Consider the following 27,566-nt stretch of genomic DNA (forward strand, 5'->3'; position numbering starts at 1 on the left):
AATTAAGTATTTATAACTAAGGGGACTAAACAAAGTATTTTTTAGAAAAGGGCAAGCATGGGCGGCCATCTAGATAGTATTAGTCAATTACCTCTGGCTAATGACCAAGACTGGCGAGTTTGTGACCGTGAGATCCGCGTACACGGCCGGCGCGAGACTTGACATGGAATCCGAATGAACGAGTACAATTTAAAGTATAGAATAAACTGGAATTAATCAAATGTAAAAGATTAAAAGTATCAAAAATACAAATAACTAGGAAACAAATACAACATTGAGGTTTTTACAACTGGAGTCAGACTTAATTTAAGAAAGAGTCAAACAGAATTGGAATGACAAATTTAATAATCTAAATGTATTCACATCGCTTCGAAAAGACAAACACATGGGAATCCTACTACCACGTCAATGGATACTGTTGTTGGACCAGTGAGTGGATCCTTACACCATGTATCCTAACAAAATGTCCAGGTCCTCTGGCAGAAGAACAGCCCAAAAACATTAAGAGTTACCACCATATTTAACTGTGGGCATGAGATACTTTTCCATATGGCTACCTCTCTGTGTGCAACCAAACCACCTCTGGTGTTTATTGCCAAAAAGCTCTATTTTGGTTTCATCTGACCATAGAACCCATTTGAAGTTCCAGTAGTGTCTGGCAAACTGAAGACGCTTGAGTTTGTTTTTGGATGAGAGTAGAGGCTTTTTTCTTTAAACCCTTCCAAACACCCTGTGGTGATGTAGGTGACTTCAGATTGTAGTTTTGGAGAATTTCTGACCCTAAGACGCAACTAACTTCTGCAATTCTCCAGCTGTGATCCTTGGAGATTTTTTGGCCACTCGAACCATCCTCTTCACAGTACATGGAGACATGTGTCCAATTCCAGGTTGATTCCAGTAACATTTAACATTCCATATAATATTTACAGTTGAGTAGAACTTCTTCATTATTGCCCTGATGGTGGAAATGGGCATTTTCAACGCTTGTGCTATTTTCTCATAACCACTTCCCATTTTGTGAAGCTCAACAACCTTTTGCTGCACATCACAGCTATATTCCTTGGCCTTACCCATTGTTATGAATGACTAAGGGAATTTGGCCTATGTGTGACCTCATATTTATACCCCTGTGAAACAGGAAGTCATGGTTGAACCATTTCCTGTTCCTAGTCACCCAGGTGTACTACGAAAAATATCACTGGGAATATACTTCAAATATGTTTTTCTCATATGAATTTATAGGGGTGACAATAATTGTTGCACACCTATATTTAACAAAGATAGATTTTTTTTTTAAACCTGTGTTGTGTTTGCAATTGTATGATATCTATGAGAACAGAGTTAAAATGCATTAGAACAAGCAAAATAATAAACACTGCCATGATAGAAAATCAATCAACACTTTCTGACTAATCAGAATCAGAGAATTGAACAGCGATGGAATAAATAAAAGAATATATACTTGAATGTTAAGTGTGCATGTTAAAAAGTATAATTACCTTAAACTGAGCTTTCTCTGTGTTGAACAGCAGCACATCACTGAATAGTCTGTACGGGCAGAAAATCACACATTTGTCATTTTTGTCAATGTCAATTACACAACAGTGGCAGAACAATGGACTGCTACTCACGGTGTCTGTAGGAGTTGAGAAACTGTGGGCATCCCTGTTTTACATGCCTCAGTGGACAGGATGGACTGCAGGACCGAGACTGAAAGAAATACAGACAGGTCATCACAACACTTACAGTACCATGTGTACTAAAAAGCTAAAAACAATTATTTAAAAAAAAAAAAAAAAAAAAAAGTGAGTAAACAGATTTTTTCCCTAACTGACCGACTGAAGTGTACGGCACAGAGGGATACTGATCCACAGGAACGGCATCGGGAGGCCTGCCATACGTCATTTCATACAACAAGTGACCAAATGAGTAGACATCAATGCTCTCTGTGGTCTGAATAATAAACATATAAATATAATACATAGGTTAGAAAATGGGGTTGTACAGTACATCGCATTAAAATACTTCCATTTCTACATGTATAACTGAAGTATAGTAATAAATATGTTTTTCCACTGGGCAGTGCTGAAGTCAGTGTTCAAACTTGATCTCCTGACTATAGGATAAAACATTAGACAGCTGTGCTACTTGGGAAGCCATCAAGCGAATCTTTTATGAAGTGATCAGCCTTTTCACCCAGATGAGACGGGCTAATAACGGAAATTCAGTCCAAAATACGTTGACCGCAACAGAAAATCACGTGACTAACTGGATTTTATTTGTTACAAAAGTATTTGCACTTTTTAAGGCAATCATACAAATAACGAGTTATTTTCAACCAACTGACCCCAATCGTACCTACTGACATCACTGGTTCCTTGTTTCCAAACCATAAAATTTTGCTGACAGAACAGAACTGTCATGGAATTTTTTTTTTTTACGGTTTTAGACTAGGCACTTGCTCAAGTATTACGGCAGTGGGAAAATTCTAAGTAGATACTCATTAAAATTTCACAATAAAGTTAGAAACGGTTCTGATTGATCTTGGTTTCATTTTTTTACATCACAAAAAGCTGCCATGTTAACAGGGGTGTGTAGACTTTTTATGTCCACTGTATACCTAATGCTCCTTCAAATTTGTCTAAAATAAGGAGTCCTATTAAAAAAAAAACAGCTGTCCCATTCCTGCTTTTTAAATTGGCCAGCGTTTATTTCAAAATCAGAAATGCTGTCGAGAAACTTAACTAACTAAGCAGCCTATCCCAAAATGGACCACGAGAGTACTGATACAGTATCTCACAAAAATGAGTACACCCCTCACATTTTTGTAAATATTTGATTATATCTTTTCATGTGACAACACTGAAGAAATGACACTTTGCTACAGTGTAAAGTAGTGAGTGTACAGCTTGTGTAACAGTGTAAATTAGCTGTCCCCTCAATACCTCACTTTTGTGAGGTACTGTATGTCCATTTTAGCAATATTGTACATGCTAAATACCATAGTACACTGCATAAAATATTATCAGGACATACAGATGTGAGTGTGTATGATATTTTAATAATGTAACATTACTCAAAACATTGAAAAATGCATTAAAATACAACATTGATGACCAAAAGAAAATCTGAATCTTTGTGTAACTGCAAGCACGTTCTTACGTTGATTTTCCTGAACTGGGTAACATAAGGCCGGTAGTAAGAGGGAAGTCCCAGTATGGAGTTTTCTATGTCCAGCAGTTTGCACGTGTTGTCCTCAATTAGAACATTTGAGGCGTGGAGATGCCCGAATGGAAAACCCTTATCATGGAGGAATTTCAGGGCCTAAATCAAGACAGAGAAGAGAGATAATCAAACAAGAGGGACAAATATACCAAAGAGTTACACTGAATTACAGGAATGAGATAAATGAACTGTGTAGACGGAATTATTCTTGCTGTGATTATCGACTTGTGATCTAACAAAAGTTGTTTTATTAAGATACTGAAGTAAAATTATTAAACTTGTAAATGACCGAGGACATCTGAAAACTAAATAATTGCCTGATGATGCTCCAAAGAAAACTCTTACTTAATATTTGCCTTTTCCATACTTACAAAATACCAAGTACTGTTTTGGTGTGAAAAAGATGGTGTGAAAATATACCCACAACACATTTGTGTGGACACTATAAATAATTTTTTTCCCCACTTCAGTGTTAATGTAATTCCTGTTGTTTGCTTATGGTATACATTCAAGCAGTCTTTTGGACTATTAACAGTTCCATCTTTCTAAAGTGGTTCCACTTTCTGAAAGGAAGCCATACGTTGTAGGATTTTCCTGTACAAAATTTAAGGGTTTCCCCCAGAAGGTCAAACAAAAGAAGGCTTTAGGTTTAAGACCATATCTGGGATAGATTCAAATGCGATGTAATCGTTAGTAATTCTACATTTTCCAGGTATCAGGACATGTAGGTGTAACAGAACCAATGGCCGAGGATGGGGGAATGACACAAAATCACAACTAATGCATCTTTGTTGGTTATATAAAAGATTTCGCTGCACAACTAATAAGCAGGAACAGTGGGTTAACAGCTATTGGGCATTTCATGTTCCTCTAATTTTTGCCAGTGTGGCTGTCTTATTTGGCAGAATTAAATGAACTGAACATTTTTTTTAATTAGGCAAAGATAATGGTGGCAACTGTTTGCTGAAACTAGCTAGCTCAGTTTAAGCAAGCTAGCTAGCATTACAATTAAGAAGTATGTTGGATAAACAAATATTTAGCTAGCTTACTGTGCCACAAAGTAAGATATTATAGATAAATGTATGTAGCTAAATTTTGTTGAGCTTCACAAAATGGAAAGTGGCTAATAGAAAATAGCATGAGCATTGAAAATGTGCATTTCCATCATCAGGGCAATAATTAAGAAGTTCCAGTCAACTGGAAATGTTATGAATCAACCTGGAATTGGACGCGTGTCTATATCGTCTCAACGCACTGTGAAGAAGATGGTTCGAGTGGCTAAAAAATCTCCAAGGATCACAGCTGGAGAACTGCAGAAGTTAGTTGTGTCTTGGGGTCAGAAAGTCTCCAAAACTACAATCTGAAGTCACCTACATCACCACAAATTGTTTGGAAGGGTTTCAAGAAAAAAAGCCTCTACTCATCCAAAAACAAACTCCAGCATCTTCAGGTTGCCAGACACTACTGGAACTTCAAATGGGATCGGGTTCTATGGTCAGATATAATAAATAGAGCTTTTTGGCAATAAACACCAGAGGTGGTTTTGGCACACACCGAGAGGTAGCCATATGGAAAAGTACCTCATGCCCACGGTTAGATATGGCGGTGGATCTTCAATGTTTTGTGGCTGTTTTTCTGCCAGAGGACCTGGACATTTTATTAGGAAACATGGCATCATGGACTCCATCAAATAACTGACTACAAAATCAAGGTCCTGCATGGCTATCCCAATCCCCTGAACCCTATAGAAAACCTGTGGGGTGAACTGAAGAGGAGAGTCCACCAGCATGGACCTCAAAATTTTATAGATCTGGAGAGATTCTGTATGGAGGAATGGTATCAGATCCCTTGCCATGTATTCTCCAAACTTATCAGGCATTATAGGAGAAGAGTCAGAGCTGTTATCTTGGCAAAAGGAGGTAGCACAAAGTATTGACCACAAGGGTGCCAATATAAGTGGAGGGCACTGTAAACAGTAGAGTTACCCTTGATTAAATTATGAGCCAAAAATGTAATCCAGCCAAACCTCCAAAATCTGCCTCCCATATGTCCTGATCTGCTGCAGCTCCAGACCCTGGATCTTTTTGGGGTTGCAGTACTTCTTCAAGAATGCTTCTTTTGGCTTTACCTAAAATATCAGCACCCAAGACATTAAAACAATAATTAAAGCTTAAAAACAAAACTCAACATGGCAGACATAGTTGTAACTGAACCTTTTGAAAGTTGTAAATATTTTGACAACTATAAAGAAATGCAACATACATTATAATGATACATACCTTGCAAATATGATCCCTAAGTGTGCCTTTTTCATTAAAAATTCTGATTACTACTGCTGAGGACTCGATAGTTGAGGCATAGGTGACTGGACAGATGTATGGGTGCTAAAAGGCCAAAAAGACAGCAAAAGCACAAGTTACATATAGCAGAGGCTCAACATTTTTACATTCTTCATTATTACATAAAAAAGGCTGAATCGTAGGGTTGCGTATTATATCTCTTTTCCTCAGAGGAGTCAATCCTCTGTCAATAATGAATTAAAAACAGCCAACGATTCAATTTGATACATGACTAGCACACAGACACCTCCTTCCTACATCACACCTCCTTCATGGAAACTCACACACACACACATAGAAGCTACACCTCCTTCACCAACATTGACAGAAGCCACGCCTGCTTCATTGAGATTGACAGAGGCCACACCCCTGCACTGAGACTACCAGGGACAGAGGCCACACCTTCCTCGCTAAGATTGACAGAGGCCACACCCCTGCACTGAGATTACCAGGGACAGAGGCCACACCTTCCTCACTGAGTGACAGAGGCCATGCCTCCATTACTAAGATTCGCAGAGGTCATATCCCCTTAATTGAGACAGACTCAGCGGCCTCACCTCTTTCACTGAGACTGACAGACAAAGAGACCACATCCCCTTTACTTACAGGCACAAAGGCCACACCTCCTTCACTGAGACTGACAGACACAGAGGCCACACCTCCTTCCCTGAGACTGACAAAGAGAAATCTGACCATTATGTTTTGAAAGGACAGGATGTGTGGCTCAAAAGTGGCTGCACTGAAAGAAAGTTTCCTATAATCCTTTTCTTTGTCAGCAAAACAAAGGTGTTTTTGATCCATCTGATCAAACACAGTCATGAGGTTTTCCACCCCTCATTCTTTCACATGATCAGATGGACTGAAAGACTGTATAGATGGAGGACTGAACTGTCATCATAACAAGAATCCAGAAAAATCTTTAGGACTCAGGAAAATACAGCCCAGTCATAACTATAGTGTCTGTAACCCTACAAATTTTAATAAATCAGCTTAGTTTCAGAGAATTAAAACATTCCGCAGATTTCAGCAATGAATACCTTATGACCTATTAGATTTGAGAATTCAACAGCACTGTGGTATAACGGTAAAGATTCTGAATTAATTTTTTTTTTTTTTTAAACCAACAAAATAGATATACAATTCACTACTTAAACACCAGCTGAATTCACTGATCTGACCAATTTTCTTTCCAGGCATGGCCTAATATTCTAATAAGTACAATTGGTTAACATCCCTCCTACCCTGAGAATGGTGATTCAAGCAGAACGAAACACAATAGCACAATAACGGAGAAGTGCTATCGGTCAATCCTCACTAGATTTTATTCTCTGGGTTGCCTAGAATAAAGGTAACCCAGACAGGATTGACTCAGAGAGATCACACAAGTGTAGATAGTTTTAATAAAAACCATGTGAGAGTGAGAATGACTTTACATAAGCGTTACCCAATAGTAGCTCCAACCATTTTAATTCAAACGGTCGATAAGACTTTAGGAGTACTGTCTTGCAGGACTGCGCTGAATGAGAATAACTTAGTACATCAAATTTCAATAATGAGTTGATGTGATTCTGCGTCAGCAAAAACATCCCAAAGGAATTTACCCCACTGTTGTTGTGAAGAGTCAGGCTTTTCTGAGTCACATCCAGAGACTTGTGTTTGTCCACATGCCTACACAATCTTGTGCGCTCCAGAAATCTATTGCACAAGAGGCCTACCAGGAAGTGACATGATCGGCCTCATCTGCTGCCAATTGAAAATATCAGTGTGTAAAGTTTAACTGGCCGAACATAACCGTAGGGAAACCCCAGATTCATTCACAGAAACTAACCAAAGTTTCACTTTGGTATCTGTGGGATATTTTAACACACATGATCTAAACTGAAGACTTACAGCCAGGGATGAAAGCAGCTTAATCATGGACTGCAGATCTTTATCTGATAAGAACTTATCAGGACCGAAATCGACCTGAAATCAGAGGCAGAAACAATACATCAGAAAAAAAATTGGAATTATGTAATGTTATGTTATGTTATGTTATGTAATGTATATATATATATATATATATATATATATATATATATATATATATATATATATATATATATATATATATATATACCCGACTTCATGTAAAAAGATCTATGTGGAAGCTGCATGTGAGTCAAGTATTGAGTCGATGCAGAAACAAACAAATGGTGATTTAGAAATATTCTTAGTGGATCGGAGAGAAATCAAGGTTACACAAGGAGCAGAATTAAGCAATAACGGACCACAGTACATGATTACACAGAATTGATGGAAAGTGTGTTTCTGCATGCATTTGAATGTTTGGGGAAAAAACACAACTCACCCAGCTTAAGACTTGTCGCTCCTTGGGCTGCTCTTTGTTTTTAACTAAGAAGTACCGCTTTCGTAATCTCCAACCTGTCAAAAATGCATCATTTTATCACGTGGTCTATAATGAGCAAGCATAACTGAAAAATCATGTTACTAACCAGAACATCAAATCGTTACGAAAATATCTTCACTCCCCTTGCCTTCCATTTTAAAATAAAGAGGATGAAAGTAAGGAGTCCCATTATGACCGCAGCATAAGGATCAAAAGAGCATCATGCATGCCCTCGGATAATCAAATCCCATGATTCTGAACTGAAGTTTCCGGAAGCTTTCAAAAACGTTGTATACTTTGTTATGCAGATTATTCTTCTCGATCCTCACGATTACTCAAGTCAAAGTGTGTTTTAAAGCTACTAAAATGTAGTGTTTTTTCATATACATAATATTGTGAAAACACTGACTGAAGGATATTAAAGCCACCCATAATCTATTTTGTAAGTCACAATTTATTTGCTATGTTAAATCGCCTGACATGAAAATTCTACAAAGTAAAACTATCTTCAGATAACAAAAAGGTGCAGAAGTGCCTCCGGGTTTTATGAATATTCATTCATTTATTGATTCATCTTCAGTAATATGCTGAGGGGTCATGGTGGTCAGGGTCATTGTCTACCCAGCTTACCCCAGGAACAGTGGGTGTGAGATGGGAATACACCACAGGGCACCATGTGCACATTCATTCACTCCTAGGGGCAATTTAGCGTACCGAATCCTCATACTGGCATGTTTATGGGAGATCTGCAGGAAACCGCAGAGAAAATTCTCAGAGACCCAGGAAGACCATGGGAGACACAACCAGCACATAAACCATAGCCCAAGCTCAGGGGACTCGGGAGCTTTGAGGTGACGAACTAACCGCTGCACCACCATGAAGCCAGAATTTATGAATATGAATACGCAAATTGAAAACACATCCAACCCAAAATCCATCATCCTGCCTTTTCCCTGTTTGGCTTTGGCACGGACACATGATTGGCTCTGACACTGTATGATGCAATAACACTTCACTGTCACATGTTTAATACGAATTCAGATTTTTCACTGAAGTTTTAAGCTCCCAGTTTTATAAAAGTATGCAGCAAGACCAATTCAATGACAGTTTTCACAATTTGACTTTTTTGCACAATCAAAATAATTTGCAGTAAGATTTAATCATTAAAAAAAAAAACTTTTAATAAAGGTTTTACAGTGGCACATTACAGTCAGATTTCTAGGCTGGCCTAGAAGAGCCATTTTCAATATCCATAAACAGGGTGACCTTTCTCTTGAACCATGTTTCAAGTGTTCACTGAAAAGCCAGATTGTTGAAAATGGAAATGAATATCCAACAAAAGAGAAGAGTCAGAATCTGGGAATATGGAGAGAAAAAAACAAAACGAAGGCATCTCTGATACTTCTCAAGTTCCACTCTTTTGCTATAATACTGTGAACAACTTCTCAAATGTCAAACTGATAGACTGCAGTTCAGCATGTGTAGGCTTGCCTCGTTTTCTTTAAAATAAATGAAACAATGGTTAAAATAAACCAGCTCCAACTCAAGTCAGTAAAGCTCAGACTTATAATCTCTTCAATGGCTTTTTGGCTCATTGGCTCCAGGTCTCAAGTTAAATTCATCAGACAGGCTCAAACTTTTTCTTGAACAAATTTTAGTTTGGGGTATAAACTGCGATTAGCACAATGTCTTGTGGAAAGCTGGGTCATTTTGGATTCCAAACTCTAATGAGTTCATCTGCTGGTTACAATGATAATACCATGAAAATCCTACACACATTCAACAACCAGTTCTTAAATGTCCAGTCCAATATTGTTCTAATGAAATCCTGAATAGACACGTGGATGGATGGATGCAAGGACGGACACACAAACAGACCAGTGGCAAAAACTTGCTAGTCGACAATGGGCTTAGAGTTCCTGAACATGAACGTGTAAGTAACATCTCTGTATGACAAACAGGAAGGAAGCTAATAAAAGGAACAGCCATTTCAGACGTTTGGCTGTGTTGTGACCTTGATTCTATTTCCAAAATCTAATCAGCTCATATGCTGATTACAGTGATAATTCCTTATAAATCCTACAAACATTCAACCAGTCTTTCTTGAGATATCACGCTAACAAAAATTGATGGACGGACAACCTGAAAACATAATGCCTCCGCCACTCAATGGCGCGGCATACAAAGTGTCAGCTTTGAGGAACAGGATGCCTCATCTCCTTCACCAGGACTGACAAAGTGCATATATTTTTTTATTATCCACACAAAGTGTGCATGTAGTGTACACTGCGTTTGCTCTGTATGCATACAGCCATGTTCGCTGCCTAAAATAGAACATTTCCCTAACTGAATATCGTACTCATGTGTTGAGCATATTGATTGTTTGGATGAGTCTCCAAATAAGAACTTGCTTGTTTATTTTGGCACCGCACATGCTTCTAGCTCCAACCTTAAACCCTCGCTAGCATCTGTGAGGAGCATCAAAACCAAGCTCAGCGAGTCACCGTTTCTGGAACTTTCACGTTAATTTGATTGGATAAAGTGTTAGCAAACACAAAAATGAGTTCATACTTGGCATAATCGAGTTCATACTTGGCCTTCTGGTTAAATACATTAACATTCTGCACTGAATTTGACGGTCTGACTTTGCGCTTGGAAAAAGAGGATTGTTCCTTTTCTTTTTTTATACAAAACAAACAGGCAAAGCAAGTATGAACTTAAAGCTACAGTGCAAAGAAAAAAAAAAATGGGACATTGGTTACGGTACAAGAATAACAGTCTACAGTATAACATGATGTTCTTGAACGGCTGCGAGTCGTCCTGGAATAGTGATTCAGTGCTGGGTCAGAATTGGCGGTTAATCTGTAAACATTTGTCACGTCAGCTTGACTCCATCAAGCGTAATCATGCCCTAACTTTAGGTATGAAAGAAGTCCAGTTCTACAGTGACAGACAAGAGGCAGCAGATAATCAGGTGAGAGAACATGTGTGTGTGTGTGTGTGAGAGAGTAAACAAAGCAAATGGGAGTCAGAAAGTGAGAATGACTTGGTTCTATAGGATGTGAGGGAGTCATACAGGGCATCTCTTTGACCATGTGTGTATATTTATTGCTGCATTTTAGCTATTATGCAAACACAATCGGACTTGTCCCTATATTTTTTTGACAGGCTGGATAACAAAATAGAAAGATTAGGTAATATTATACACTGAGAAAGACAGATGGGGTAATAAAAAAAATTTAAAAACCACACGTCGGAAGTGACCGGAGGTGATATTTTTGTTCTCTACTCAGTGTTTTAGATAGCTACTTTGTATCTATCTGCCTTGGAAATGTGACTAGACATAATATTAATCTGCGTAATGGAGCAATGCACAGCAAAGCCAAATATAGTAAATGTTCTTCCACAAGTAGCTTACAAAAGTGCTGCAATAGCAATAGAAAATTGCTAGTTTAAATGCCAGCTCACTCTCAATGTTCTTGTGGCCATGGCCTGAGTCTGCCAAGTATAACCTCTTTGAAAAGTGCTTAGAAATGTGCATGGAAATTTATGTGGTGTTTAAACAAAGTTTAAAAGGCTTTAAACGAGGCAAATATTTTTACTACCACAGAAACAAAGCCAATTAAAACACTCAAAACTGTCTTACTGGAAATATTGCTCCATTCTGAGAATTCATTCCTGAAGTCACACAATAACTATTTATTTCCATCTGACAGGAATGAGTAGTATGTACTGTCAGATATCTCACACTTGTAACTCTATAAATGACCGAACGCTGATGGATTCTGGGTGTGCATACAGTTTGTTTTCATCTGAGCTGAATCAGTAAATGGCTTTATATGGTTTCCTGCAGCGTCAGCATTAACAGCTAAATTATCTAGTCTGACTTACCCATGTCTTTTAAAGGCTCAACCACTTCCCATATCAGGTCCGATCTGAAGTACATGGACACTTGCTGTAAAGCGATTTCTGAAAAGGATAAATGAAGATGGTTAGATTATACACCAATTAGACCACAGTGCGGTTGAATGCTCGAATCTGATTGATGAGAAGGTGTGCATTTATTAATGTGTTCCTTATACTACATTACTGTTTCTATAGTAACAGCTCACACATAAGGACTTGTACGGTGGACGCACCATGTAAATTAAGTCTTATAATAACCAGATTTTTATTTTTATTTTTTTTTTTTTAAACAGTCCTTCCATGATTTTGCAATTTTGCAATCTGAGAAACGAATGCAAATTCAAGCAAGCTCTGCAATTGCTCAAAATTACCGCAGATTTGGGCCGAGACGCGTCATGGGACGTCATCACGACGCATGCTTAGCCAAAGCCCTCTTCGATTCGTGTGCGTCGAACATGAGTACAGCTAAAAGGTTTCATTTACCAACAAACATGACTGCGAAACTATGTTGTACAATTGCGATTTCACCAATTCAAGTAGTTTTCCGTAAAAAAGCACAAAACCCAGCGAACTTTGAAAAAAGCCACAGCAAAATCAAGCATTTCTGGCTGCAACAATCACAAAAAAAAAAACCCCTCTCCTTTAATGGACTGTAAAAAGTGGTGTTGTTATACAAAGTAATTCGTTATAATTATAATGTGGTGTTTTTTGTTAGGAGAAATTCATTTAACTATGGAAGGAGTCTCTGTTGTATGCACTCTCAGTCTTGGTTGTCCTTTTTGTCAGTAAAATGACAGGCTGCGTGTTTTGAGAGACAGACAGAGAGAGAGAGACACACACACACACACACACACACACAAACACACACACACACTGGTGAGGCAATGAATGTTCATCACCACTATCACGTAGGAGAGAATAGGAACTAACTTGTCTCTCAGAACTTCCACAACGTAGAATCGAACTATAAACTAGTAAAACAGGTTGTCGTTCATAATAAAGCGATCATCGTAACCCCCCCACCCTCCAGTTACATTATTTCCGTATAACATGGTCTGTCGTGTGTTACTCCTTGTTGTTCTATGCTAGAATTCTAAAGGGCACTAAAACGAGGAAAGCCAAACAAATTCATTCTATAAGAAGACACAAAACACCCTGCGATGTAAAGATTCATTGATTAGAATTAGCTCACCAATCTCAAAACAGTGTTTATTAGGCAAAAATTGGGTGGCAGTTGTGAGCAAATCGTATCAAAGTGTGATACACACAGCTATTTCTTTTATGACAGGGGTTCTATTATGCAGAAATGTTAATAGATGGGTAATAAACGTTAATCCAGGCAGATATAGTATATGTGGGATAAATGGAGATATATAACAGGGATACATGTTAATAGAGGCACTATGCTTGTCCTCTCTCTTTCTCTGTACTTTTTTTCTGTGCCTGTCAATCTCAGTTAAGGGGTGTGGCCTTCAACTCCTCCCCAAAGCGATTATCTTTCATTAAAATCAAACTGCTTGCACTTCAAAACTTGCAAATTACTGCATTTCATCATAACACTGCATACGCTTAGTAGATCAGTTCATGAAAACAGTGTCATTTGATACTGAATCCTCATTAATGAACTGGTTCGCTTCACATGTAATGTTTGCCCAAATTCCCCACACACCTACATACCTGTGTAGTTTGCGGAATAATTGTTGGTGTCGAGGAACTTTTTGACAAGTTCACAGCTGGAGAGGATGTGGTGCTGCGTGAGGAAGTTCAGATACGCCTGTAGACCTTTTTGCCGCTCTGCTATGAACTCACGGTCCATGTTCCCGATTAACTTCTTAGGAGGAAGTGGCAGGTTCAGGCCCGAGATCTGAGGCAAGAAATATGTAATCGGTGATGAAGAGAAAAGACAGAAAAAAAAATTATGCCTACTCTCACTTTTACTGGAAAGTACACTTTCCGGGACTGAACAGGAAATGTTTGTAGAGGGTCAGCAAAAAAATGCTGAAACATCATTCGGTCATGTTTTCAACACTGTGGCCAGAATTCCAGGAATTTCAAGTTACAAAAATATGAATTATTTGGTGGTTTTACTCACCAGCAGACTATTATTAAGCATGTCGAAGTCACTGTATCTCCTGATCACCTGCAAGTATCACAAAGCAAAAACATACGGAGTCAAAGATCTCTCAGTGGTTCCAAGCTCTGGTCCTAGAGTACTCATGTCCTTCATATTTATTTTTATTTTTTTCCAGCTATAGCACACACCCTGGCTCAGGGAAACTTGTTACTGTTACAAACATGTTTGGCCAGACAGTAAATGTTAGCAGAATTTTCCCCTAACCCAAATATAGTCGATAAACCAAGACACATTTAAAGTCTTGTGCCTTTTAGGATGAATATGTTCGCTTTATCTATAAGCTAGTGTGCTCCAAACCAATGACAAAATTCACATTTAGAAGATATATGCATTCAAAATTTACACTCTCTCTCTACCACCAATACAGTTCAATAGTTTTGATGACATCACTCTGCACTTCAGCTTCTCATCAGAATTCCTGTGCAATCAAATGCTCTCTAGAATCTGAAGTGTCCCGCTCCAAACATTATAAAAAAAATCACCTTGCTGAAGTTGCCGTTGTTGAGCGAGAGGAATCATATCAGAAAGCATGGGTCGTAAATGTGCTTTTGGCTGTTCGAACGTGCTCGTTTAATTCAGGAGGTGGATAAAAATCCAACCCAACACATTGTTATTGCTTGGGCTCACGTCCATGGTACTAACTGTCAAGTATGGCTTAGCCCGGGCTGTGAGGTAAAAAGCAGAGGAGCCACTCGATATGTCCTGCTCTGACTTCCTGTTTCAGTGGAAATTACATCAACACTACACTACATTACATCAACGATTAACGCTGAGCGTTTCAAGACACTTCATGGGGACTTTAATGCCTAAAGTCTGTTTTGTTAGTTTACAAGTACAATTGCAAGTCAAATTTATCTAACAGGTAACTGAAGCCAAACAGACAACAATTTAGCAAATGCAATCTGTCTAAATAATCATACATTCATCAGAAAGTCAGGACACACTGTTTGGCTCAGTAATAATATAAATTAGCAGAAAATTGTACATGCAAATGAAATCAGAACTATATCATCATCAGAACTATTTTCCTCGGGTGAGACTGACAGAGTGAAACCAAAGAAATTTGTTACAATGGTGCTTGAAAGTTTATGAACCCTTTAGAATTTTCTGTATTTCTGCATATTATATATGACCTAAAACAATCTGATTTGTTTACTTTACTTTAATATTCTTGGTAAGTTTATTTAATTGAGAAAAATTATCCAATATTACATATCTGTAAGACGCAAAAGTATGTGAAGATTAGTAGGTGAAGGTGAAATTAGAGTCTGGTGTTTTCAATCAATGGGATGACATTCAGGTATGAGTGAGCACCCTGGTTTTTTGTTTGTTTTTTAAGAACAGGGATCTATAGTCAAAGTCTTATCACAGCACATGTTTGAGGTGTATCATGGCATGAAGAAAGGAGATTTCTGAGGACCTCAGAAAAAGTATTGCTGATGCTCATCAGGCTGGAAAAGGTTACAAAACCTCTAAAGAGTTTAGACTCAACCAATCCACAGTCAGACATATTGTGTACAAATGGAGGAAATTCAAGACCATTGTTACTCTCCCCAGGAGTGGAGACCATCAAAGATCACTCCAAGAGCAAGACATGTGATCCAAGTCCATGAGATCACAAAGGAACCCAGGATAACTTCTAAACAACTAAAGGCCTTATCCAATAGAAATGTTGTGGAAGGACCTGGAGCAAGCAGTTCATGTGAGGAAACCCACCAACATCTGTATTGAGGAACGGGGTAAAATTCCTCCAACTGATGTGCAGGACTGATCAAGTTACTGGAAACGTGTAGTTGCAGTTATTGCTGCACAAGGAACCTTTGAAAGCGAAGGTTCACATACTTTGCCTCTCACAGTTATGTAATATTGGATCATTTTCCTCAATAAATAAATGAACAAGAATAATAATTTTGTCTTGGTTGTTTAACCGGGATCTCTTTATCTACTTTTAGGACTTCTGATGGTCATATTTATGCAGAAATATAGAGAATTCTAACGGGTTCACAAACTTCCAAGCACCATTGTATATCCTTTTGTCCTCTGTTATAAGTAACAGTGTCCACAGTATCAGAAACCACAGAAGCAAACCGATTTGAGTTACTGAACAATGTGTTAATTATGTCTGCCTTGCAGCTCCAGTGCACAACTAAATCAAACTATATTAAGATAAAGGAAAAACTGCTGACTGTTTTTACCGCGATCACTTTCATGAACTGGCTAGTTTAATCAGGTGTGTTAAAGCAGGCAAAACAGAAACATATTAGGTTACTATAAGGGTACTCCAGGAGCACGGTTGGAAACTGATGGATTAACGGATTAATTAGTTCTTTTGTACAAATAAGATGATCATTACCGAATTATTCTAAACCAGACTGAAGTGGTCAAACAAAGAACAAAGCCTAGTTATGTTAAATAGCTTCCACAATAAGGGTGTCAACAGGGTATTCGGCCCGGGGGCTATATGTTTGACACCCCTGTTGTTGAACATCTGTGGAAAAAAAAAGTTCCTGTTATAAACAGTCATCTCCTCACTTACTCTCCAAATTAATTGGACCGGAAAAAGGGAACAGCTTGACCTGTTATAAGGTGCTGAGACTCGAGACTCCTTACATAAGTACTAAGTAAACACCGCGTTACAGAAATATTCACCATATAAACGATTATACAGAGTGTCTCAAAACTCCATACATAATACTTTTAATTATTAGCAATTTTTAGCAAAATTACTTGAAAGAATTTTCATACTTGTTATATATATCTTCTTCTTCTTCCAGATAGCCTTTAAGAACGCCTTTGACAAAAGAAGAACGTATTGAAATCGTTCTCATGGCTGGATCGGGAAGCTGTCGCAAAGTTGCGATGGACTTTAAAAGGAAACATGGCGAGCGCATCACACACATGACATTGTTGCCAAACTTATTAACAAATTCAAGTTTTACGGACCAACCGAGAAGTGGACGTCTATGAATATCCACTGACGAAGGCACAACCGACGTGGTGCTCACAGACATAGTCCCCTGTGACCTTTGGGACACTCTGTACTTTGATAAACATCAGCACATTTTTATAAATCTGTCTACTATTAGTCTTAAATCACGTGGAAAGTCCTTACAAGTCCCTTAGAAGGAGTTGTTACTATAGAAGCGACAATGTATTAGAACAAACGCATTCATATAAACCTGAAGTGCAGTTGGCACTACTGTCAGAGCTGCTGCTATAGAAGATTCATCAACATCTTCTGAACAGTCAGATTAGAGAATTCAATGGCACTGAGGGATACGTCATATAACTGATACATCCTTTTATTTTGAGTTGTGCAACCTGGGACAAACTTGAGGAGAAACTGAAGTACAGCCAATCCCCAGATTTCAATCACATAACTGCAATCCATGGGTGCCAGGATGGTGAGCTACTAATCATCAACTTGCTGAGTCTCCTTTTTCTCACTTATGCTAAGTAATGTAAAATGTCTCAGGTTTGCTGGCAGTGTGCTTTAAGTCAAATCCCATGCATTCGTGACATTGAACTCACACGTCCTCGATCACCAGCGACCTCGAAGACTTCAGCTACAGCTGCACGACACAAACAGGAAAATGCTAGACAGACTCTTAACTCGACACTAACTTACCGTCCAGCTGTTTTCTGTAGAGACTCCCCTCTGCACACGGATGATGTATTCCTGGTGATGAAAAGAGCAGAATTAAATAAAAACCCACAGAGTCATAAGAATATGTATGAATGGTAATAACTATGCACAAGCAGTGATGTGTGTCTGGAAAATATCTACCTCCACATAGAAGTTATTTGCATATGTTGTAGTTATAATTTGGATGAGAACACACATTTGCACAATTTCCATTGAAATGCCCAAATATGTTTAATGTTTGACATTTGCTGCTTTAGTTTTGCCCTGTAGCTATGATGTTAATGTTAATATTTATATTACTGCACTCATTCTTATACATCATCACTTCTGTAGTAAGAGCTCTTTCACAGTGACTTGGCCAGCCTCTCCACATAATCGAAGGTTTAAAAAATAAGCTTATTTATCAATAACAACAACAACAAAAAAAGTATTGCCATTTAACAAACATAATCATTGATATGGTGAGAATTTCAATAGGAAAATGTCTATTTAACATTTATTCAAACAGTCTCCAGTGTCAGTGCTTTAGTAATAATCTGTAAGTCTTCTGACAAACTTTGTACTTTATAGTTAAACAGTAACATGAAATGCCATATATTTTTGTCTTATTAACTTCAAGAGAGCAGAAAAAAAGAGAAACTGGTGAAGGAATGACCGTTCATAGCTGCTATAAATCGGTGATAACAGGAATTAACTCGTCTCGTGGACATTACACAACAGTAATCGTAACTATAAATGGATAAAAAGTACTGTAATTAATACAAAATTGTTACCGTCGATAAACTGCTGTGGTACAGGAGGAATAAAACACTTTGGGGCATGCTGAAAATGATCAATTTTTGGGGGTAATAACAGTAACTTTGCTTTGCATTGGATTACATCACCTCATCCCACTGTGGTTTATTTTCCTGTAACACTTGCCCTGTGGTGTTTTACTCCTTACTTATAAACATAATGCTCACTGTTATGTTATAAAGGTAGCCATCTTGGACAACCTGAAATTCTTCACCGCACAATCCAGGTTCATTGTTTTGAAGGCTGAATTGGGCTGGAAACCTTGAAGTTATGCAGACGATAACATAGTTCCATGTTGAACTTAAATCTGTAACTGATACTTTACAAAAATGGTTCATTTGAAATTGAGATTAGGTAGGTTTTCAATGTCGTTTGAAGCAAACACAGTACATAGTGTGTTTGAGCATGCATTCGTGGAAAAGAAGCAAACTTCAGAATCTGATCTTGTTGATCAACTACATTTGGTGTAAGGGAAACATTTGATTTTTGCCAACCTGTTCCTTTAACCCAATGTGTAATAATACCGGTTTATTTTGGTCTGTGACGCATTTGGCACGGTCATGCTGGAGTTAGAAGAGGGAGAAAACAGGATAAATTGAAGGTCAAAGTCCAGTTGTAATATAACAGGCTCTAATGTGGTATGGGCTTCCTTCATCTAGAAGTTTACAAACTTTTGTTTATCCCTTTTTGGCTCTGGGTAGGTTGGATTCATTTCTGAAGGCATTCACACAATGTTTTAGTGTACGTTTCCAAATAAACAACAAAACCACATCAAATAGCAAGTGGCTTTTCTTATTACTGACTAATACAGTGATGTTTTGTACCCTAAATGTACAGATCACCCTTGTGATCTGTACTTTTACATGTTTTTATTACAGCAATAAAGAGTTGCACCATACTGTATAGGATCCTGTGGGCAGGATTTGCAAATGCACAACAAATATCTAGCTGGTTCAGTTTTTGGGAAGCATCGTGGCAGTTGATCTGCATCACAGCTTCCTCAGAGTTAGCTAGTAATCACAATACTCCAGCAGGCTAATCATGTGAATGTCATATACTGTAGCTAGGAACTGGAATAAAGCTGGTTTGACGTTAAACGTTCGTTATTCGCGGATATGCGGAAATTAAGGGGCCGTCTCTAAAGTTACATACGACATTGTTAAACACGTTTGTAACTTCAATAGCATTTGAAGGGCATGACTTACAGTCACAAAACCAACTGTAAAGTGTTCATCTAGGTGTCAGGTATGATGCACAACTTTGAGATTTTTTATATTTATTAAAATAAGCTATTAAATCATATGTAAATTAGATATGAATTTCACTACCGAATGGGCCCATACACAAAATATGCCATTTAAAGCTCAATAACATTTGAAAGGAATGATGTGCAGTCATGATCCCAACTGTAAAGGGTTCATCTAGGTGTCAGGTATAACGCACACCTTTTAAATTATTTTTAACAAAATAAAAGTCATTCTCTTCAAATGCTATTGACGTTAGAAACGTGTTTAACAATATCGTATGTAACTTTAGAGACAGTCCCTTAATTTCCGCATATATGCGAATATCGAACGTTCAACGTCAAACCAACTTTATTCCAATTAGCTACGAAGCTTCCAAACAAGCTGTGTTTATCCATGTTGGGGGGAAAAAACAAAAAACAAACAAACAAACAAACAAACAAAAGTTACACAAATACGAGCACGACTAAGAAATATCTGAGTCTTAAAATCATTTCTTCAGCTAGCAAGCCAACCTGTTGCCAACATACTCTATTAAAAAGACCCAGCTTGCAAACTAACCCAGCTAAATAGCTATACTTTCCTTTTTGTTTTGTTTTAGAAAGCGTATTAGCTTGTCAGTCTGGACTGTTTAACGTTAGTAGGTGTAGCATTTAATGTTAGTTAATTTGCAACGTAGCTCATTTCAGTTTATTGTCATGGTTACCAAGCTAGCTAAACACATTAACATGCTAGCTACTGTATGGCACTCACATGATGTAGCTAGCTATCACTATGACAGCTAGCATAAAAAACAAATTCATATTTAAAAAATATACATTCTGTCGCTTCATATTCGTTTTTGTTCGACCGCCCTCGTACCTAAATATAACGTTATATAAAAGCTAGTGTTGTGTACAGGAATACAGGAACGTGTAACAAGGGCTCTGTTCCAAACCGCACGCTACACAACTAAGTAGTGTATTAAGTAACGATAGTTGTCTTGTTGGTGTACTATTTTGCGACAGTATTTAGTACAGACTAGTACACGGTTTCGGGAAGCTGCTGTTTCTCTTTCACCACAGCTTGTTTACGTTATTAATAATACTATTGTAGCTGCGTGTCGTGACAGTTTCGTTTTAGGTTCTAATTTACTATCAGGCTGTGAATTCCTCTTACCGTGTGAGACTGTAAATTCTGACTCGCTTCGATTATCGCCGTCAGAGAAACCGTATCGTCCAGCAGGAGCTTCCCGGCCGCCGGCTTCTCCATTAAAGCCATTCCGCTCTGCGCTTGGCGTTAGCAGATAACAATCATTAAATATCCCACATCTAGGAGATAGTCCTCCGGTTAAAACCCGCTTCATTTGTCATTGTGGCGGAGGCGAAGAGGTGGACATGTATTTTACCGCAAAGGTCCGCCCCAGAATACGAAGAGCAAACACACACACACACGCACGCGCGCACACACACACACACACACACACACACACTTACTGTCCTTGTGAGGACCTTCTACTGACATAATTATAAATGCTACACCTACATCTAACCCTTACTTTTGGTTTTGTTGTTGTTGTTGTTGTTGTTGTTATCATTATTAATAATAATAAAAGCTGCTGCTTTTGTAACAAAAAAGCAGTTTCCCTCATTTTCCTACACACACACACTGTCCTTGTGAGGACCTTCTACTCACATAATTATAAATGCTACACCTACATCTAACCCTTACTTTTGGTTCTATGTTGTTGTTGTTGTTGTTGTTGTTATCATTATTATTAATAATAAAAGCTGCTGCTTTTGTAACAAAAAAGCAGTTTCCCTCATTTTCCTACACACATACTGTCTTTGTGAGGACCTTCTACTGACATAATTATAAATGCTACATCTAACCCTTACGTTTGGTTCTTTGTTGTTGTTTTTATAATTATTATTAATAATAAAAACTGCTGCTTTTGTAAACAAAAAAAGCAGTTTTCCTCATTTTCCACCACACACACACACACACACACAGAGAGACACATGATTTGTGATGGTGCCTCCTATGGAAACTTTAAATAGGTAAACAGATGCAATGGTTCAAATGGGTGTGAGTCTCCCTCTTTCAGTTAAAAGAGTGTGATACCAAATCAACACTTCTATTCATGACTGAACCGACACAAAAGCACATTTGCCACGAACCTCCAGGGTTGGGGGTTCGAGTCGCACCTCCAACTCGTGTGCGCAGAGTTTGCATATTGTCCCCGTGCTTCAGGGGTTCTCTCCAGGTACTCCGGTTTCCTCCCCCTGTCGACTCGGGTACAGACAGATAAAGCCACTCACCATTTGTGCATTTCTTTGTCTTCCTTTGCACACATTTACATACCTTCCTGAATAACATTTGCCTGTATTCCAGTGACTTCCTTTAAACCATATATGGAGTTGTTCCTGCCCTACATTGATATTCTTCCTGTTTTATGCAAATATGCCCTTCCACCTAGCCAATCAGTAGTTAACCCATTGTCTCTGTTGTGTGTCAAGCATGATATATACTCTGCCTTTCTTGGAATAAATGGGAGGTCTTGCCATTTGAACTTTGTGTGTCTGTGTGTCATTTGGCAAACTCTCCCAAGGTCTTGGTGTGGGAAGTGTGTGGCGGGGCAAGGGTGCCTTCTTTCTTGTGTATGTTCTTTTTCTCTTTTCCTAACACCACAACCTGGAGATTATCTATTTTCAATTCCTAATAAATGTGGAGGAAACACATGCAGACACTGGGAGTACATGTGAATCTCCACACAGACAGTAACATGAGTTGAGGATCAAACCAGGGATGCTGGAGCTGTGAGACAGCAACACTGCCCACTACACAGCTGTACGGCCCCCAACACGCTTTAGTTCAGTTAAATTGAACATATATTGATGTGTCCTTTTTTTGTTTGTAAGGAACAATCATTTTCAATGCATTTCTTTACTATTTTGTGTGTGTGTGTGTGTGTGTGTGTGTGTGTGTGTGTGTGCGTGTTTTGCCTGCGAGTTGACGCTCTCTCCCCAAACCTCCTCTCACAGACTGAAAAGACAAATCTCTTTCTTTCACTCATACACACCCTAATAATCTCCATCCCTGAATTGGCTACCTCACTCTCCTCTCCACCAATAGCTGGTGTGTGGTGGGTGTTCTGGAGCACTATGGCTGCTGTCGGATCATCCAGGTGGATGTTACACATTGGTGGTGGTTGAGGAGATCCCCCCATACAATGTAAAGAGCTTTAAGTGTCTAGAAAAGTGCTATATAATGTAACTGTAACACATCAACTGGGGAGTGTACGTTGATTTTTCGACAGCAATATTGGTTTTTAAGCACTTCATTTTTCTATTCGAATTGGCTCTAGGCTTGTCATTTGAAGCAGCCATATTATAGATTGCTGGACCGATTTTCCTGCTGGAATCCATTCAATCTGCTTTATAAGCTCTACCAAATACAAAAACAACATAAAACATAGAATCTTTTATATCAGGCCACCCAATTTTTAGGTGAGCTAAAGTATAGGAACAGATAAGTTGTGAAGTAAATTAAAGTAAATAACACTTTGTTTGGCTGCATATCCATTACTTATAATGACTGCATCAAGCCTGTGACTCATTGACATCATCAAATTGTCGGTTTCTTCTTTTATGATGCTTTTCCAGGCTTTTCCCACAGACTCTTTCAGTTGTTGTTTGTTTTGGCAGGTTTCACCTTTCAGTCTCCTCTTCAGGAGGTGAAATGCTGCTCAACTGGTTTAAACTCTGGTTATTGACTTGACCAGTTTAAAACCTTCCACTTTTTAACCCGATAAACCTTTGTTGAGTTGGTAGTGTGTTTCGGGTCATTGTCTTGCTGCATAATGAGGTTCCTCCTGATTCATTTGGATGCATTTCTTGATGGTCACTCTGGTTGAGCTCCAATGATCATGTGTGGAGATGGGAGAAACTTGCAGAAGGTCAAACCTCCGCTGAGCTGGATTTTATGGCAACGTGACATCTCCTCAGTACAAGACACACACAAGCCCACTTGTAATTTGACTCTCTTTTTTTTGCCACTGTGCTTTTGGGAACCTTCAATGCAGCAGAAATGTTTTATAGCCTTCCCCAGATCTGTGACTCTACACAGTCCTGTCTCTGAGGCAGCTCCTTTGACCTCATGGCTTGGTTTTTGCTCTAATATACATTTTTACCCGTTAGACTTTCCCAAATCATGTCTAATCAATTGAATTTGCCACAGGTGGACTCTAAAGTGTAGAAACATTTTAAAGATGATCTATGGAAATGGGATGGTATTTAATTTTTTTTTAAACTTTTGAATACATTTACATATGAAGTGGTCTGAGTACATTCTGAATGCACTATATATACTTTTAACATCTCTTTTTGAGTAATGCAGCTGTGCACAGACTTACTCACCTGGAGATCCTGTCTGTGCAAGCACCTAGGAAAACAACCTCAACTGATTCAGTCTGCACAGGGACTGAACCCCATTGCATTTCAAACATGAATGACTAATAAGCAAGATCATCAGCCAGTGTTTGTGTGTACCAAAATTTTAACCATTTATAGTTACATTTATTGTCATGGAACATCAATGAAACTGTGACACAAGTACCTGTTATCACTTATGGTACAGCAACTATAAACAATAGTTCTCACACAAGACACTACCAACCCCCCCCCCCCCCAACCCCCCCCTTTAAAGAAAAAAAAGTGTCTTTTTACCAAAAAACCAGGAAGAGCAAACTCCTCTATCTTGAAATCATGGCAGAACACATTGACACACAAGGCTCCTTCCATAAATGTTCATATAAAAGTCTTCTTACAGAGAAGTTCACCACATCAAAAAATAATAATAAATTGTTTGAATTTTTTAATGATTTTTTTTTTGTCTTGCACTAATAAATGTGGAGTATCTGTCATACAAGTCCCCTGTGCAAGTTGTTACTACAGAAATGACAAGATAACAGATGTGGTGCTTGCAACTGTTAGCTATACGTTTAATTTACTAGTTACCTACATTAGCTTTATAACTGCAATACAAAACTAAAGCAAACTCCAGGCACCTAACATGTCTAGGCTGATGAACGACACTGGAAGATTGAGGAAATCGTGTGCATTTTATTTATTTAATCTCTTCCTTTAAGACAGAACAGTTTGTGCAGTTTGGACTATATTAAAAAAAAGAAAAAAAAGAATGAGTAATAATATAATGTTTCCACGTACAAGAAGAGTCTCATGCAAAGATATGAAAGACGTTTATTAAGTTTCATATTAACTAAGTCCCCTGCATGCCCTGCGGTATCATGACCATCACCTCCCCCTCCATCACCACTTTGTCTCTGACAGAACAGGAAACGGAAATGAAAGCAAATGACATTTTGATCTTCTTCAGCTCTGCCTCAGCCACCACCTCCTCTCCGACAAACAAAGGTGCCGGGAAGCGAATTTCCTGGTGGAGAAACACACAGCCTCTGCCGGGCATTTTGGTCCCCAAAACTGCTGAGATGAGGCCATTAATCAGCACGCCGTGAACAATGGGAGCTTCAAAAGAGGTCTTTTTGGCGAATTCAGGGTCAAGGTGGAGCGGGTTCGTGTCTCCTGTTAGCTCAGCGAAAAGTTCAACATCCCTGGCGCTGAAAACCCTCGTCAGTGAGGCTCGGGCTCCAACATGGAGCATTCGGAGAGCGCTTGACTCTGGCATGAAGAGCTTCGACGTCCCAAATACTGCTGTGCTCAGAACATGGTGCACGCTTTTCCCAAGCAGAGTTCTTCTGAGAATGAAGGCCATTTTCACATGCAAACTAGTACAGCTCCAGCTCACGACTGTTTCCAGATAAAGCTAACAAGAATGGTGAGACCTAGAAGGACAGAGAATAAAAGATGGTGATATTCATTAACACGATCCAGTGTTGTATGTTTACATATCCATCTCCCCCCCCCCCCCTTAATATAATTTTTCTCTTCTCTATTCTCTCGTGTTTGACTGCTTTCACACTAGGTCCTGGCATGAAAATCTGGCTCACATGACATGGACACTGTGGCCACAACGATGCTATAATTGCTTCTGCTTTCCAGCTGAATAGGTACGCTAATTAGCTAAAAATTCTAAAGTCTAAATTCTAAACACAAGCTAATCAGTTATGCTCAAAACAAAGCACATACCAGATATGCCCAAAACACCAGCACTAACACTGTTTAAAAGTGGCTGCATTTTGTCTGCCTTGTTGCTGTTTTCCATATAGGAGGTAAATGATGCAGTTTGACAAATGTGTGTGAACCCCACCTTAGCTGAGTTTATACTTTTCTTTTAACAATATTTAATGAGAGGGTCCATGAAAGTTAATTTACGGATAAACGATGCGCGGCTCCAAAGATTAGAAAATCATTAAGGACCCCTATTCTAGAGAGTTTTTGAGTATTAACATGAACATGTTTCCAGATCACTGTTAGTGTTGGAGTTTAAAAACAAACAAACAAAAACTTCCAGCCTACTAAAAAAAACCCTAAATCTGTTTTAAATATTAATATACTGGATCTTCTAAAGTAGTACATACTTATGAATGCAAGGGCATAGTTTTGGAATTGAGATGTAATTCATAACAACAATCACAACGACAGTGGAAAGTTTGAAAGAGAAGTTTGAAGAGTGTGTCTGTGTGTTTTATCTCCTCTTTTATCTTCTGCACAGAGACAAACATGGTGTTTTAAAGGTCAACATAGAAACCTGATTAATAGGGATGTTTTTCTTCTGATCTGCCATCTAGTGGATGTCACTTAATTCTTTGCATGTACAGTATCTCACAAAAGTGAGTACACCAATCACATTTTTGTAAATATTTGATTATATCTTTTCATGTGACAACACTGAAGAAATGACACTTTGCTACAGTGTAAAGTAGTGAGTGTACAGCTTGTGTAACAGTGTAAATTTGCTGTCCCCTCAAAATAACTCAAAACACAGCCATTAATGTCTAAACCGCTGGCAACAAATGTGAGTACATCCCTAAGTGAAAATGTCCAAATTGGGCCCAATTAGCCATTTTCCCTCCCTGGTGTCATGTGACTTGTTAGTGTTACAAGGTCTCAGGTGTGAATGGGGAGCAGGTGTGTTAAATTTGGTGTCATCGCTCTCACACTCCCTCATACTGGTCACTGGAAATTCATCATGGCAAAGAACTCTCTGAGGATTTGAAAAAAAGGATTGTTGCTCTACATAATGATGGCCTTGGCTATAAGAACCCTGACACTGAGCTGCAGCACGGTGGCCAAGACCATACAGCGGTTTAACAGGACAGGTTCCATTCAGAACAGGCCTCGCCATGGTCGACCAAAGAAGTTGAGTGCAGCATGATAACGACCCCAAACACACCTCCCAGACGACCACTGCCTTGCTAAAGAAGCTGAGAGTGAAGGTGATGGACTGGCCAAGCATGTCTCCAGACCTAAACCCTGTTGAGCATCTGTGGGGCATCCTCAAACGGAAGGTGGAAGAGGACTGCAGTGGCAACCTGTGAAGCTCTGGTGAACTCCATGCCCAAGAGGGTTAAGGCAGTGCAGGAAAATAATGGTGGCCACACAAAATATTGACACTTTGGGACCAATTTGGACATTTTCACTTAGGGCTGTACTCACTTTTGTTGCCAGCGGTTTAGACATTAATGGCTGTGCGTTGAGTTATTTTGAGGGGACAGCAAATTTACACTGTTACACAAGCTGTACACTCACTACTTTACATTGTAGCAAAGTGTCATTTCTTCAGTGTTGTCACATGAAAAGACAATCATATTTATAAAAATGGGAGGGGTGTACTCTCTTTTGTGAGATACTGTACATAAGATACATGCATTCGATGTCCATGTGTGCAGTCACGCATGGATATAAACTGGTATAAACTGGGCCTAAAT

General features: G+C 38.7%; 3 protein-coding genes across 5 annotated transcripts in view; all 3 read right to left on the reverse strand.

Annotated features, from left to right (window-relative positions):
- Window positions 1-21,112, reverse strand: part of pxk (PX domain containing serine/threonine kinase) — a 34,361-nt gene extending 13,249 nt beyond the window's left edge. For both annotated transcript variants that reach the window (XM_017450766.3, XM_017450767.3), the window contains exons 1-13: window positions 20,837-21,112; window positions 17,622-17,672; window positions 13,952-13,999; window positions 13,537-13,723; window positions 11,845-11,922; window positions 7,915-7,988; window positions 7,455-7,529; window positions 5,505-5,609; window positions 5,252-5,353; window positions 3,163-3,324; window positions 1,836-1,953; window positions 1,632-1,710; window positions 1,500-1,548 (exon numbers count right to left, since the gene is read on the reverse strand). In XM_017450766.3, coding sequence (XP_017306255.1) covers window positions 1,500-1,548; window positions 1,632-1,710; window positions 1,836-1,953; window positions 3,163-3,324; window positions 5,252-5,353; window positions 5,505-5,609; window positions 7,455-7,529; window positions 7,915-7,988; window positions 11,845-11,922; window positions 13,537-13,723; window positions 13,952-13,999; window positions 17,622-17,672; window positions 20,837-20,938 — 1,230 coding nt within the window. In that variant the 5' untranslated portion in view covers window positions 20,939-21,112. The remainder of the gene's footprint in view (window positions 1-1,499; window positions 1,549-1,631; window positions 1,711-1,835; window positions 1,954-3,162; window positions 3,325-5,251; window positions 5,354-5,504; window positions 5,610-7,454; window positions 7,530-7,914; window positions 7,989-11,844; window positions 11,923-13,536; window positions 13,724-13,951; window positions 14,000-17,621; window positions 17,673-20,836) is intronic.
- A 3,788-nt stretch (window positions 21,113-24,900) lies between these two features.
- Window positions 24,901-25,450, reverse strand: LOC128628638 (hydroxyacyl-thioester dehydratase type 2, mitochondrial-like). The gene has a single exon (XM_053674020.1). The coding sequence runs from the start codon at window positions 25,448-25,450 to the stop codon at window positions 24,938-24,940; it is 513 nt and encodes a 170-aa protein (XP_053529995.1). The 3' UTR covers window positions 24,901-24,937.
- rpp14 (ribonuclease P/MRP 14 subunit) overlaps window positions 24,901-27,566 on the reverse strand; it is a 10,164-nt gene continuing 7,498 nt past the window's right edge. For both annotated transcript variants that reach the window (XM_017450743.3, XM_017450742.3), the window contains exon 6: window positions 24,901-25,520. In XM_017450743.3, the coding sequence (XP_017306232.1) occupies window positions 25,464-25,520 (57 nt within the window). In that variant the 3' untranslated portion in view covers window positions 24,901-25,463. The remainder of the gene's footprint in view (window positions 25,521-27,566) is intronic.

Source organism: Ictalurus punctatus, chromosome 21 (assembly GCF_001660625.3).
Source record: "Ictalurus punctatus breed USDA103 chromosome 21, Coco_2.0, whole genome shotgun sequence".
Taxonomy (NCBI): Eukaryota; Metazoa; Chordata; class Actinopteri; order Siluriformes; family Ictaluridae; genus Ictalurus; species Ictalurus punctatus.

Bases quoted from the DNA above. Each gene is read 5' to 3' on its own strand.
- LOC128628638 (XM_053674020.1), bottom strand. From the start codon at position 25,450: ATGGCCTTCATTCTCAGAAGAACTCTGCTTGGGAAAAGCGTGCACCAT.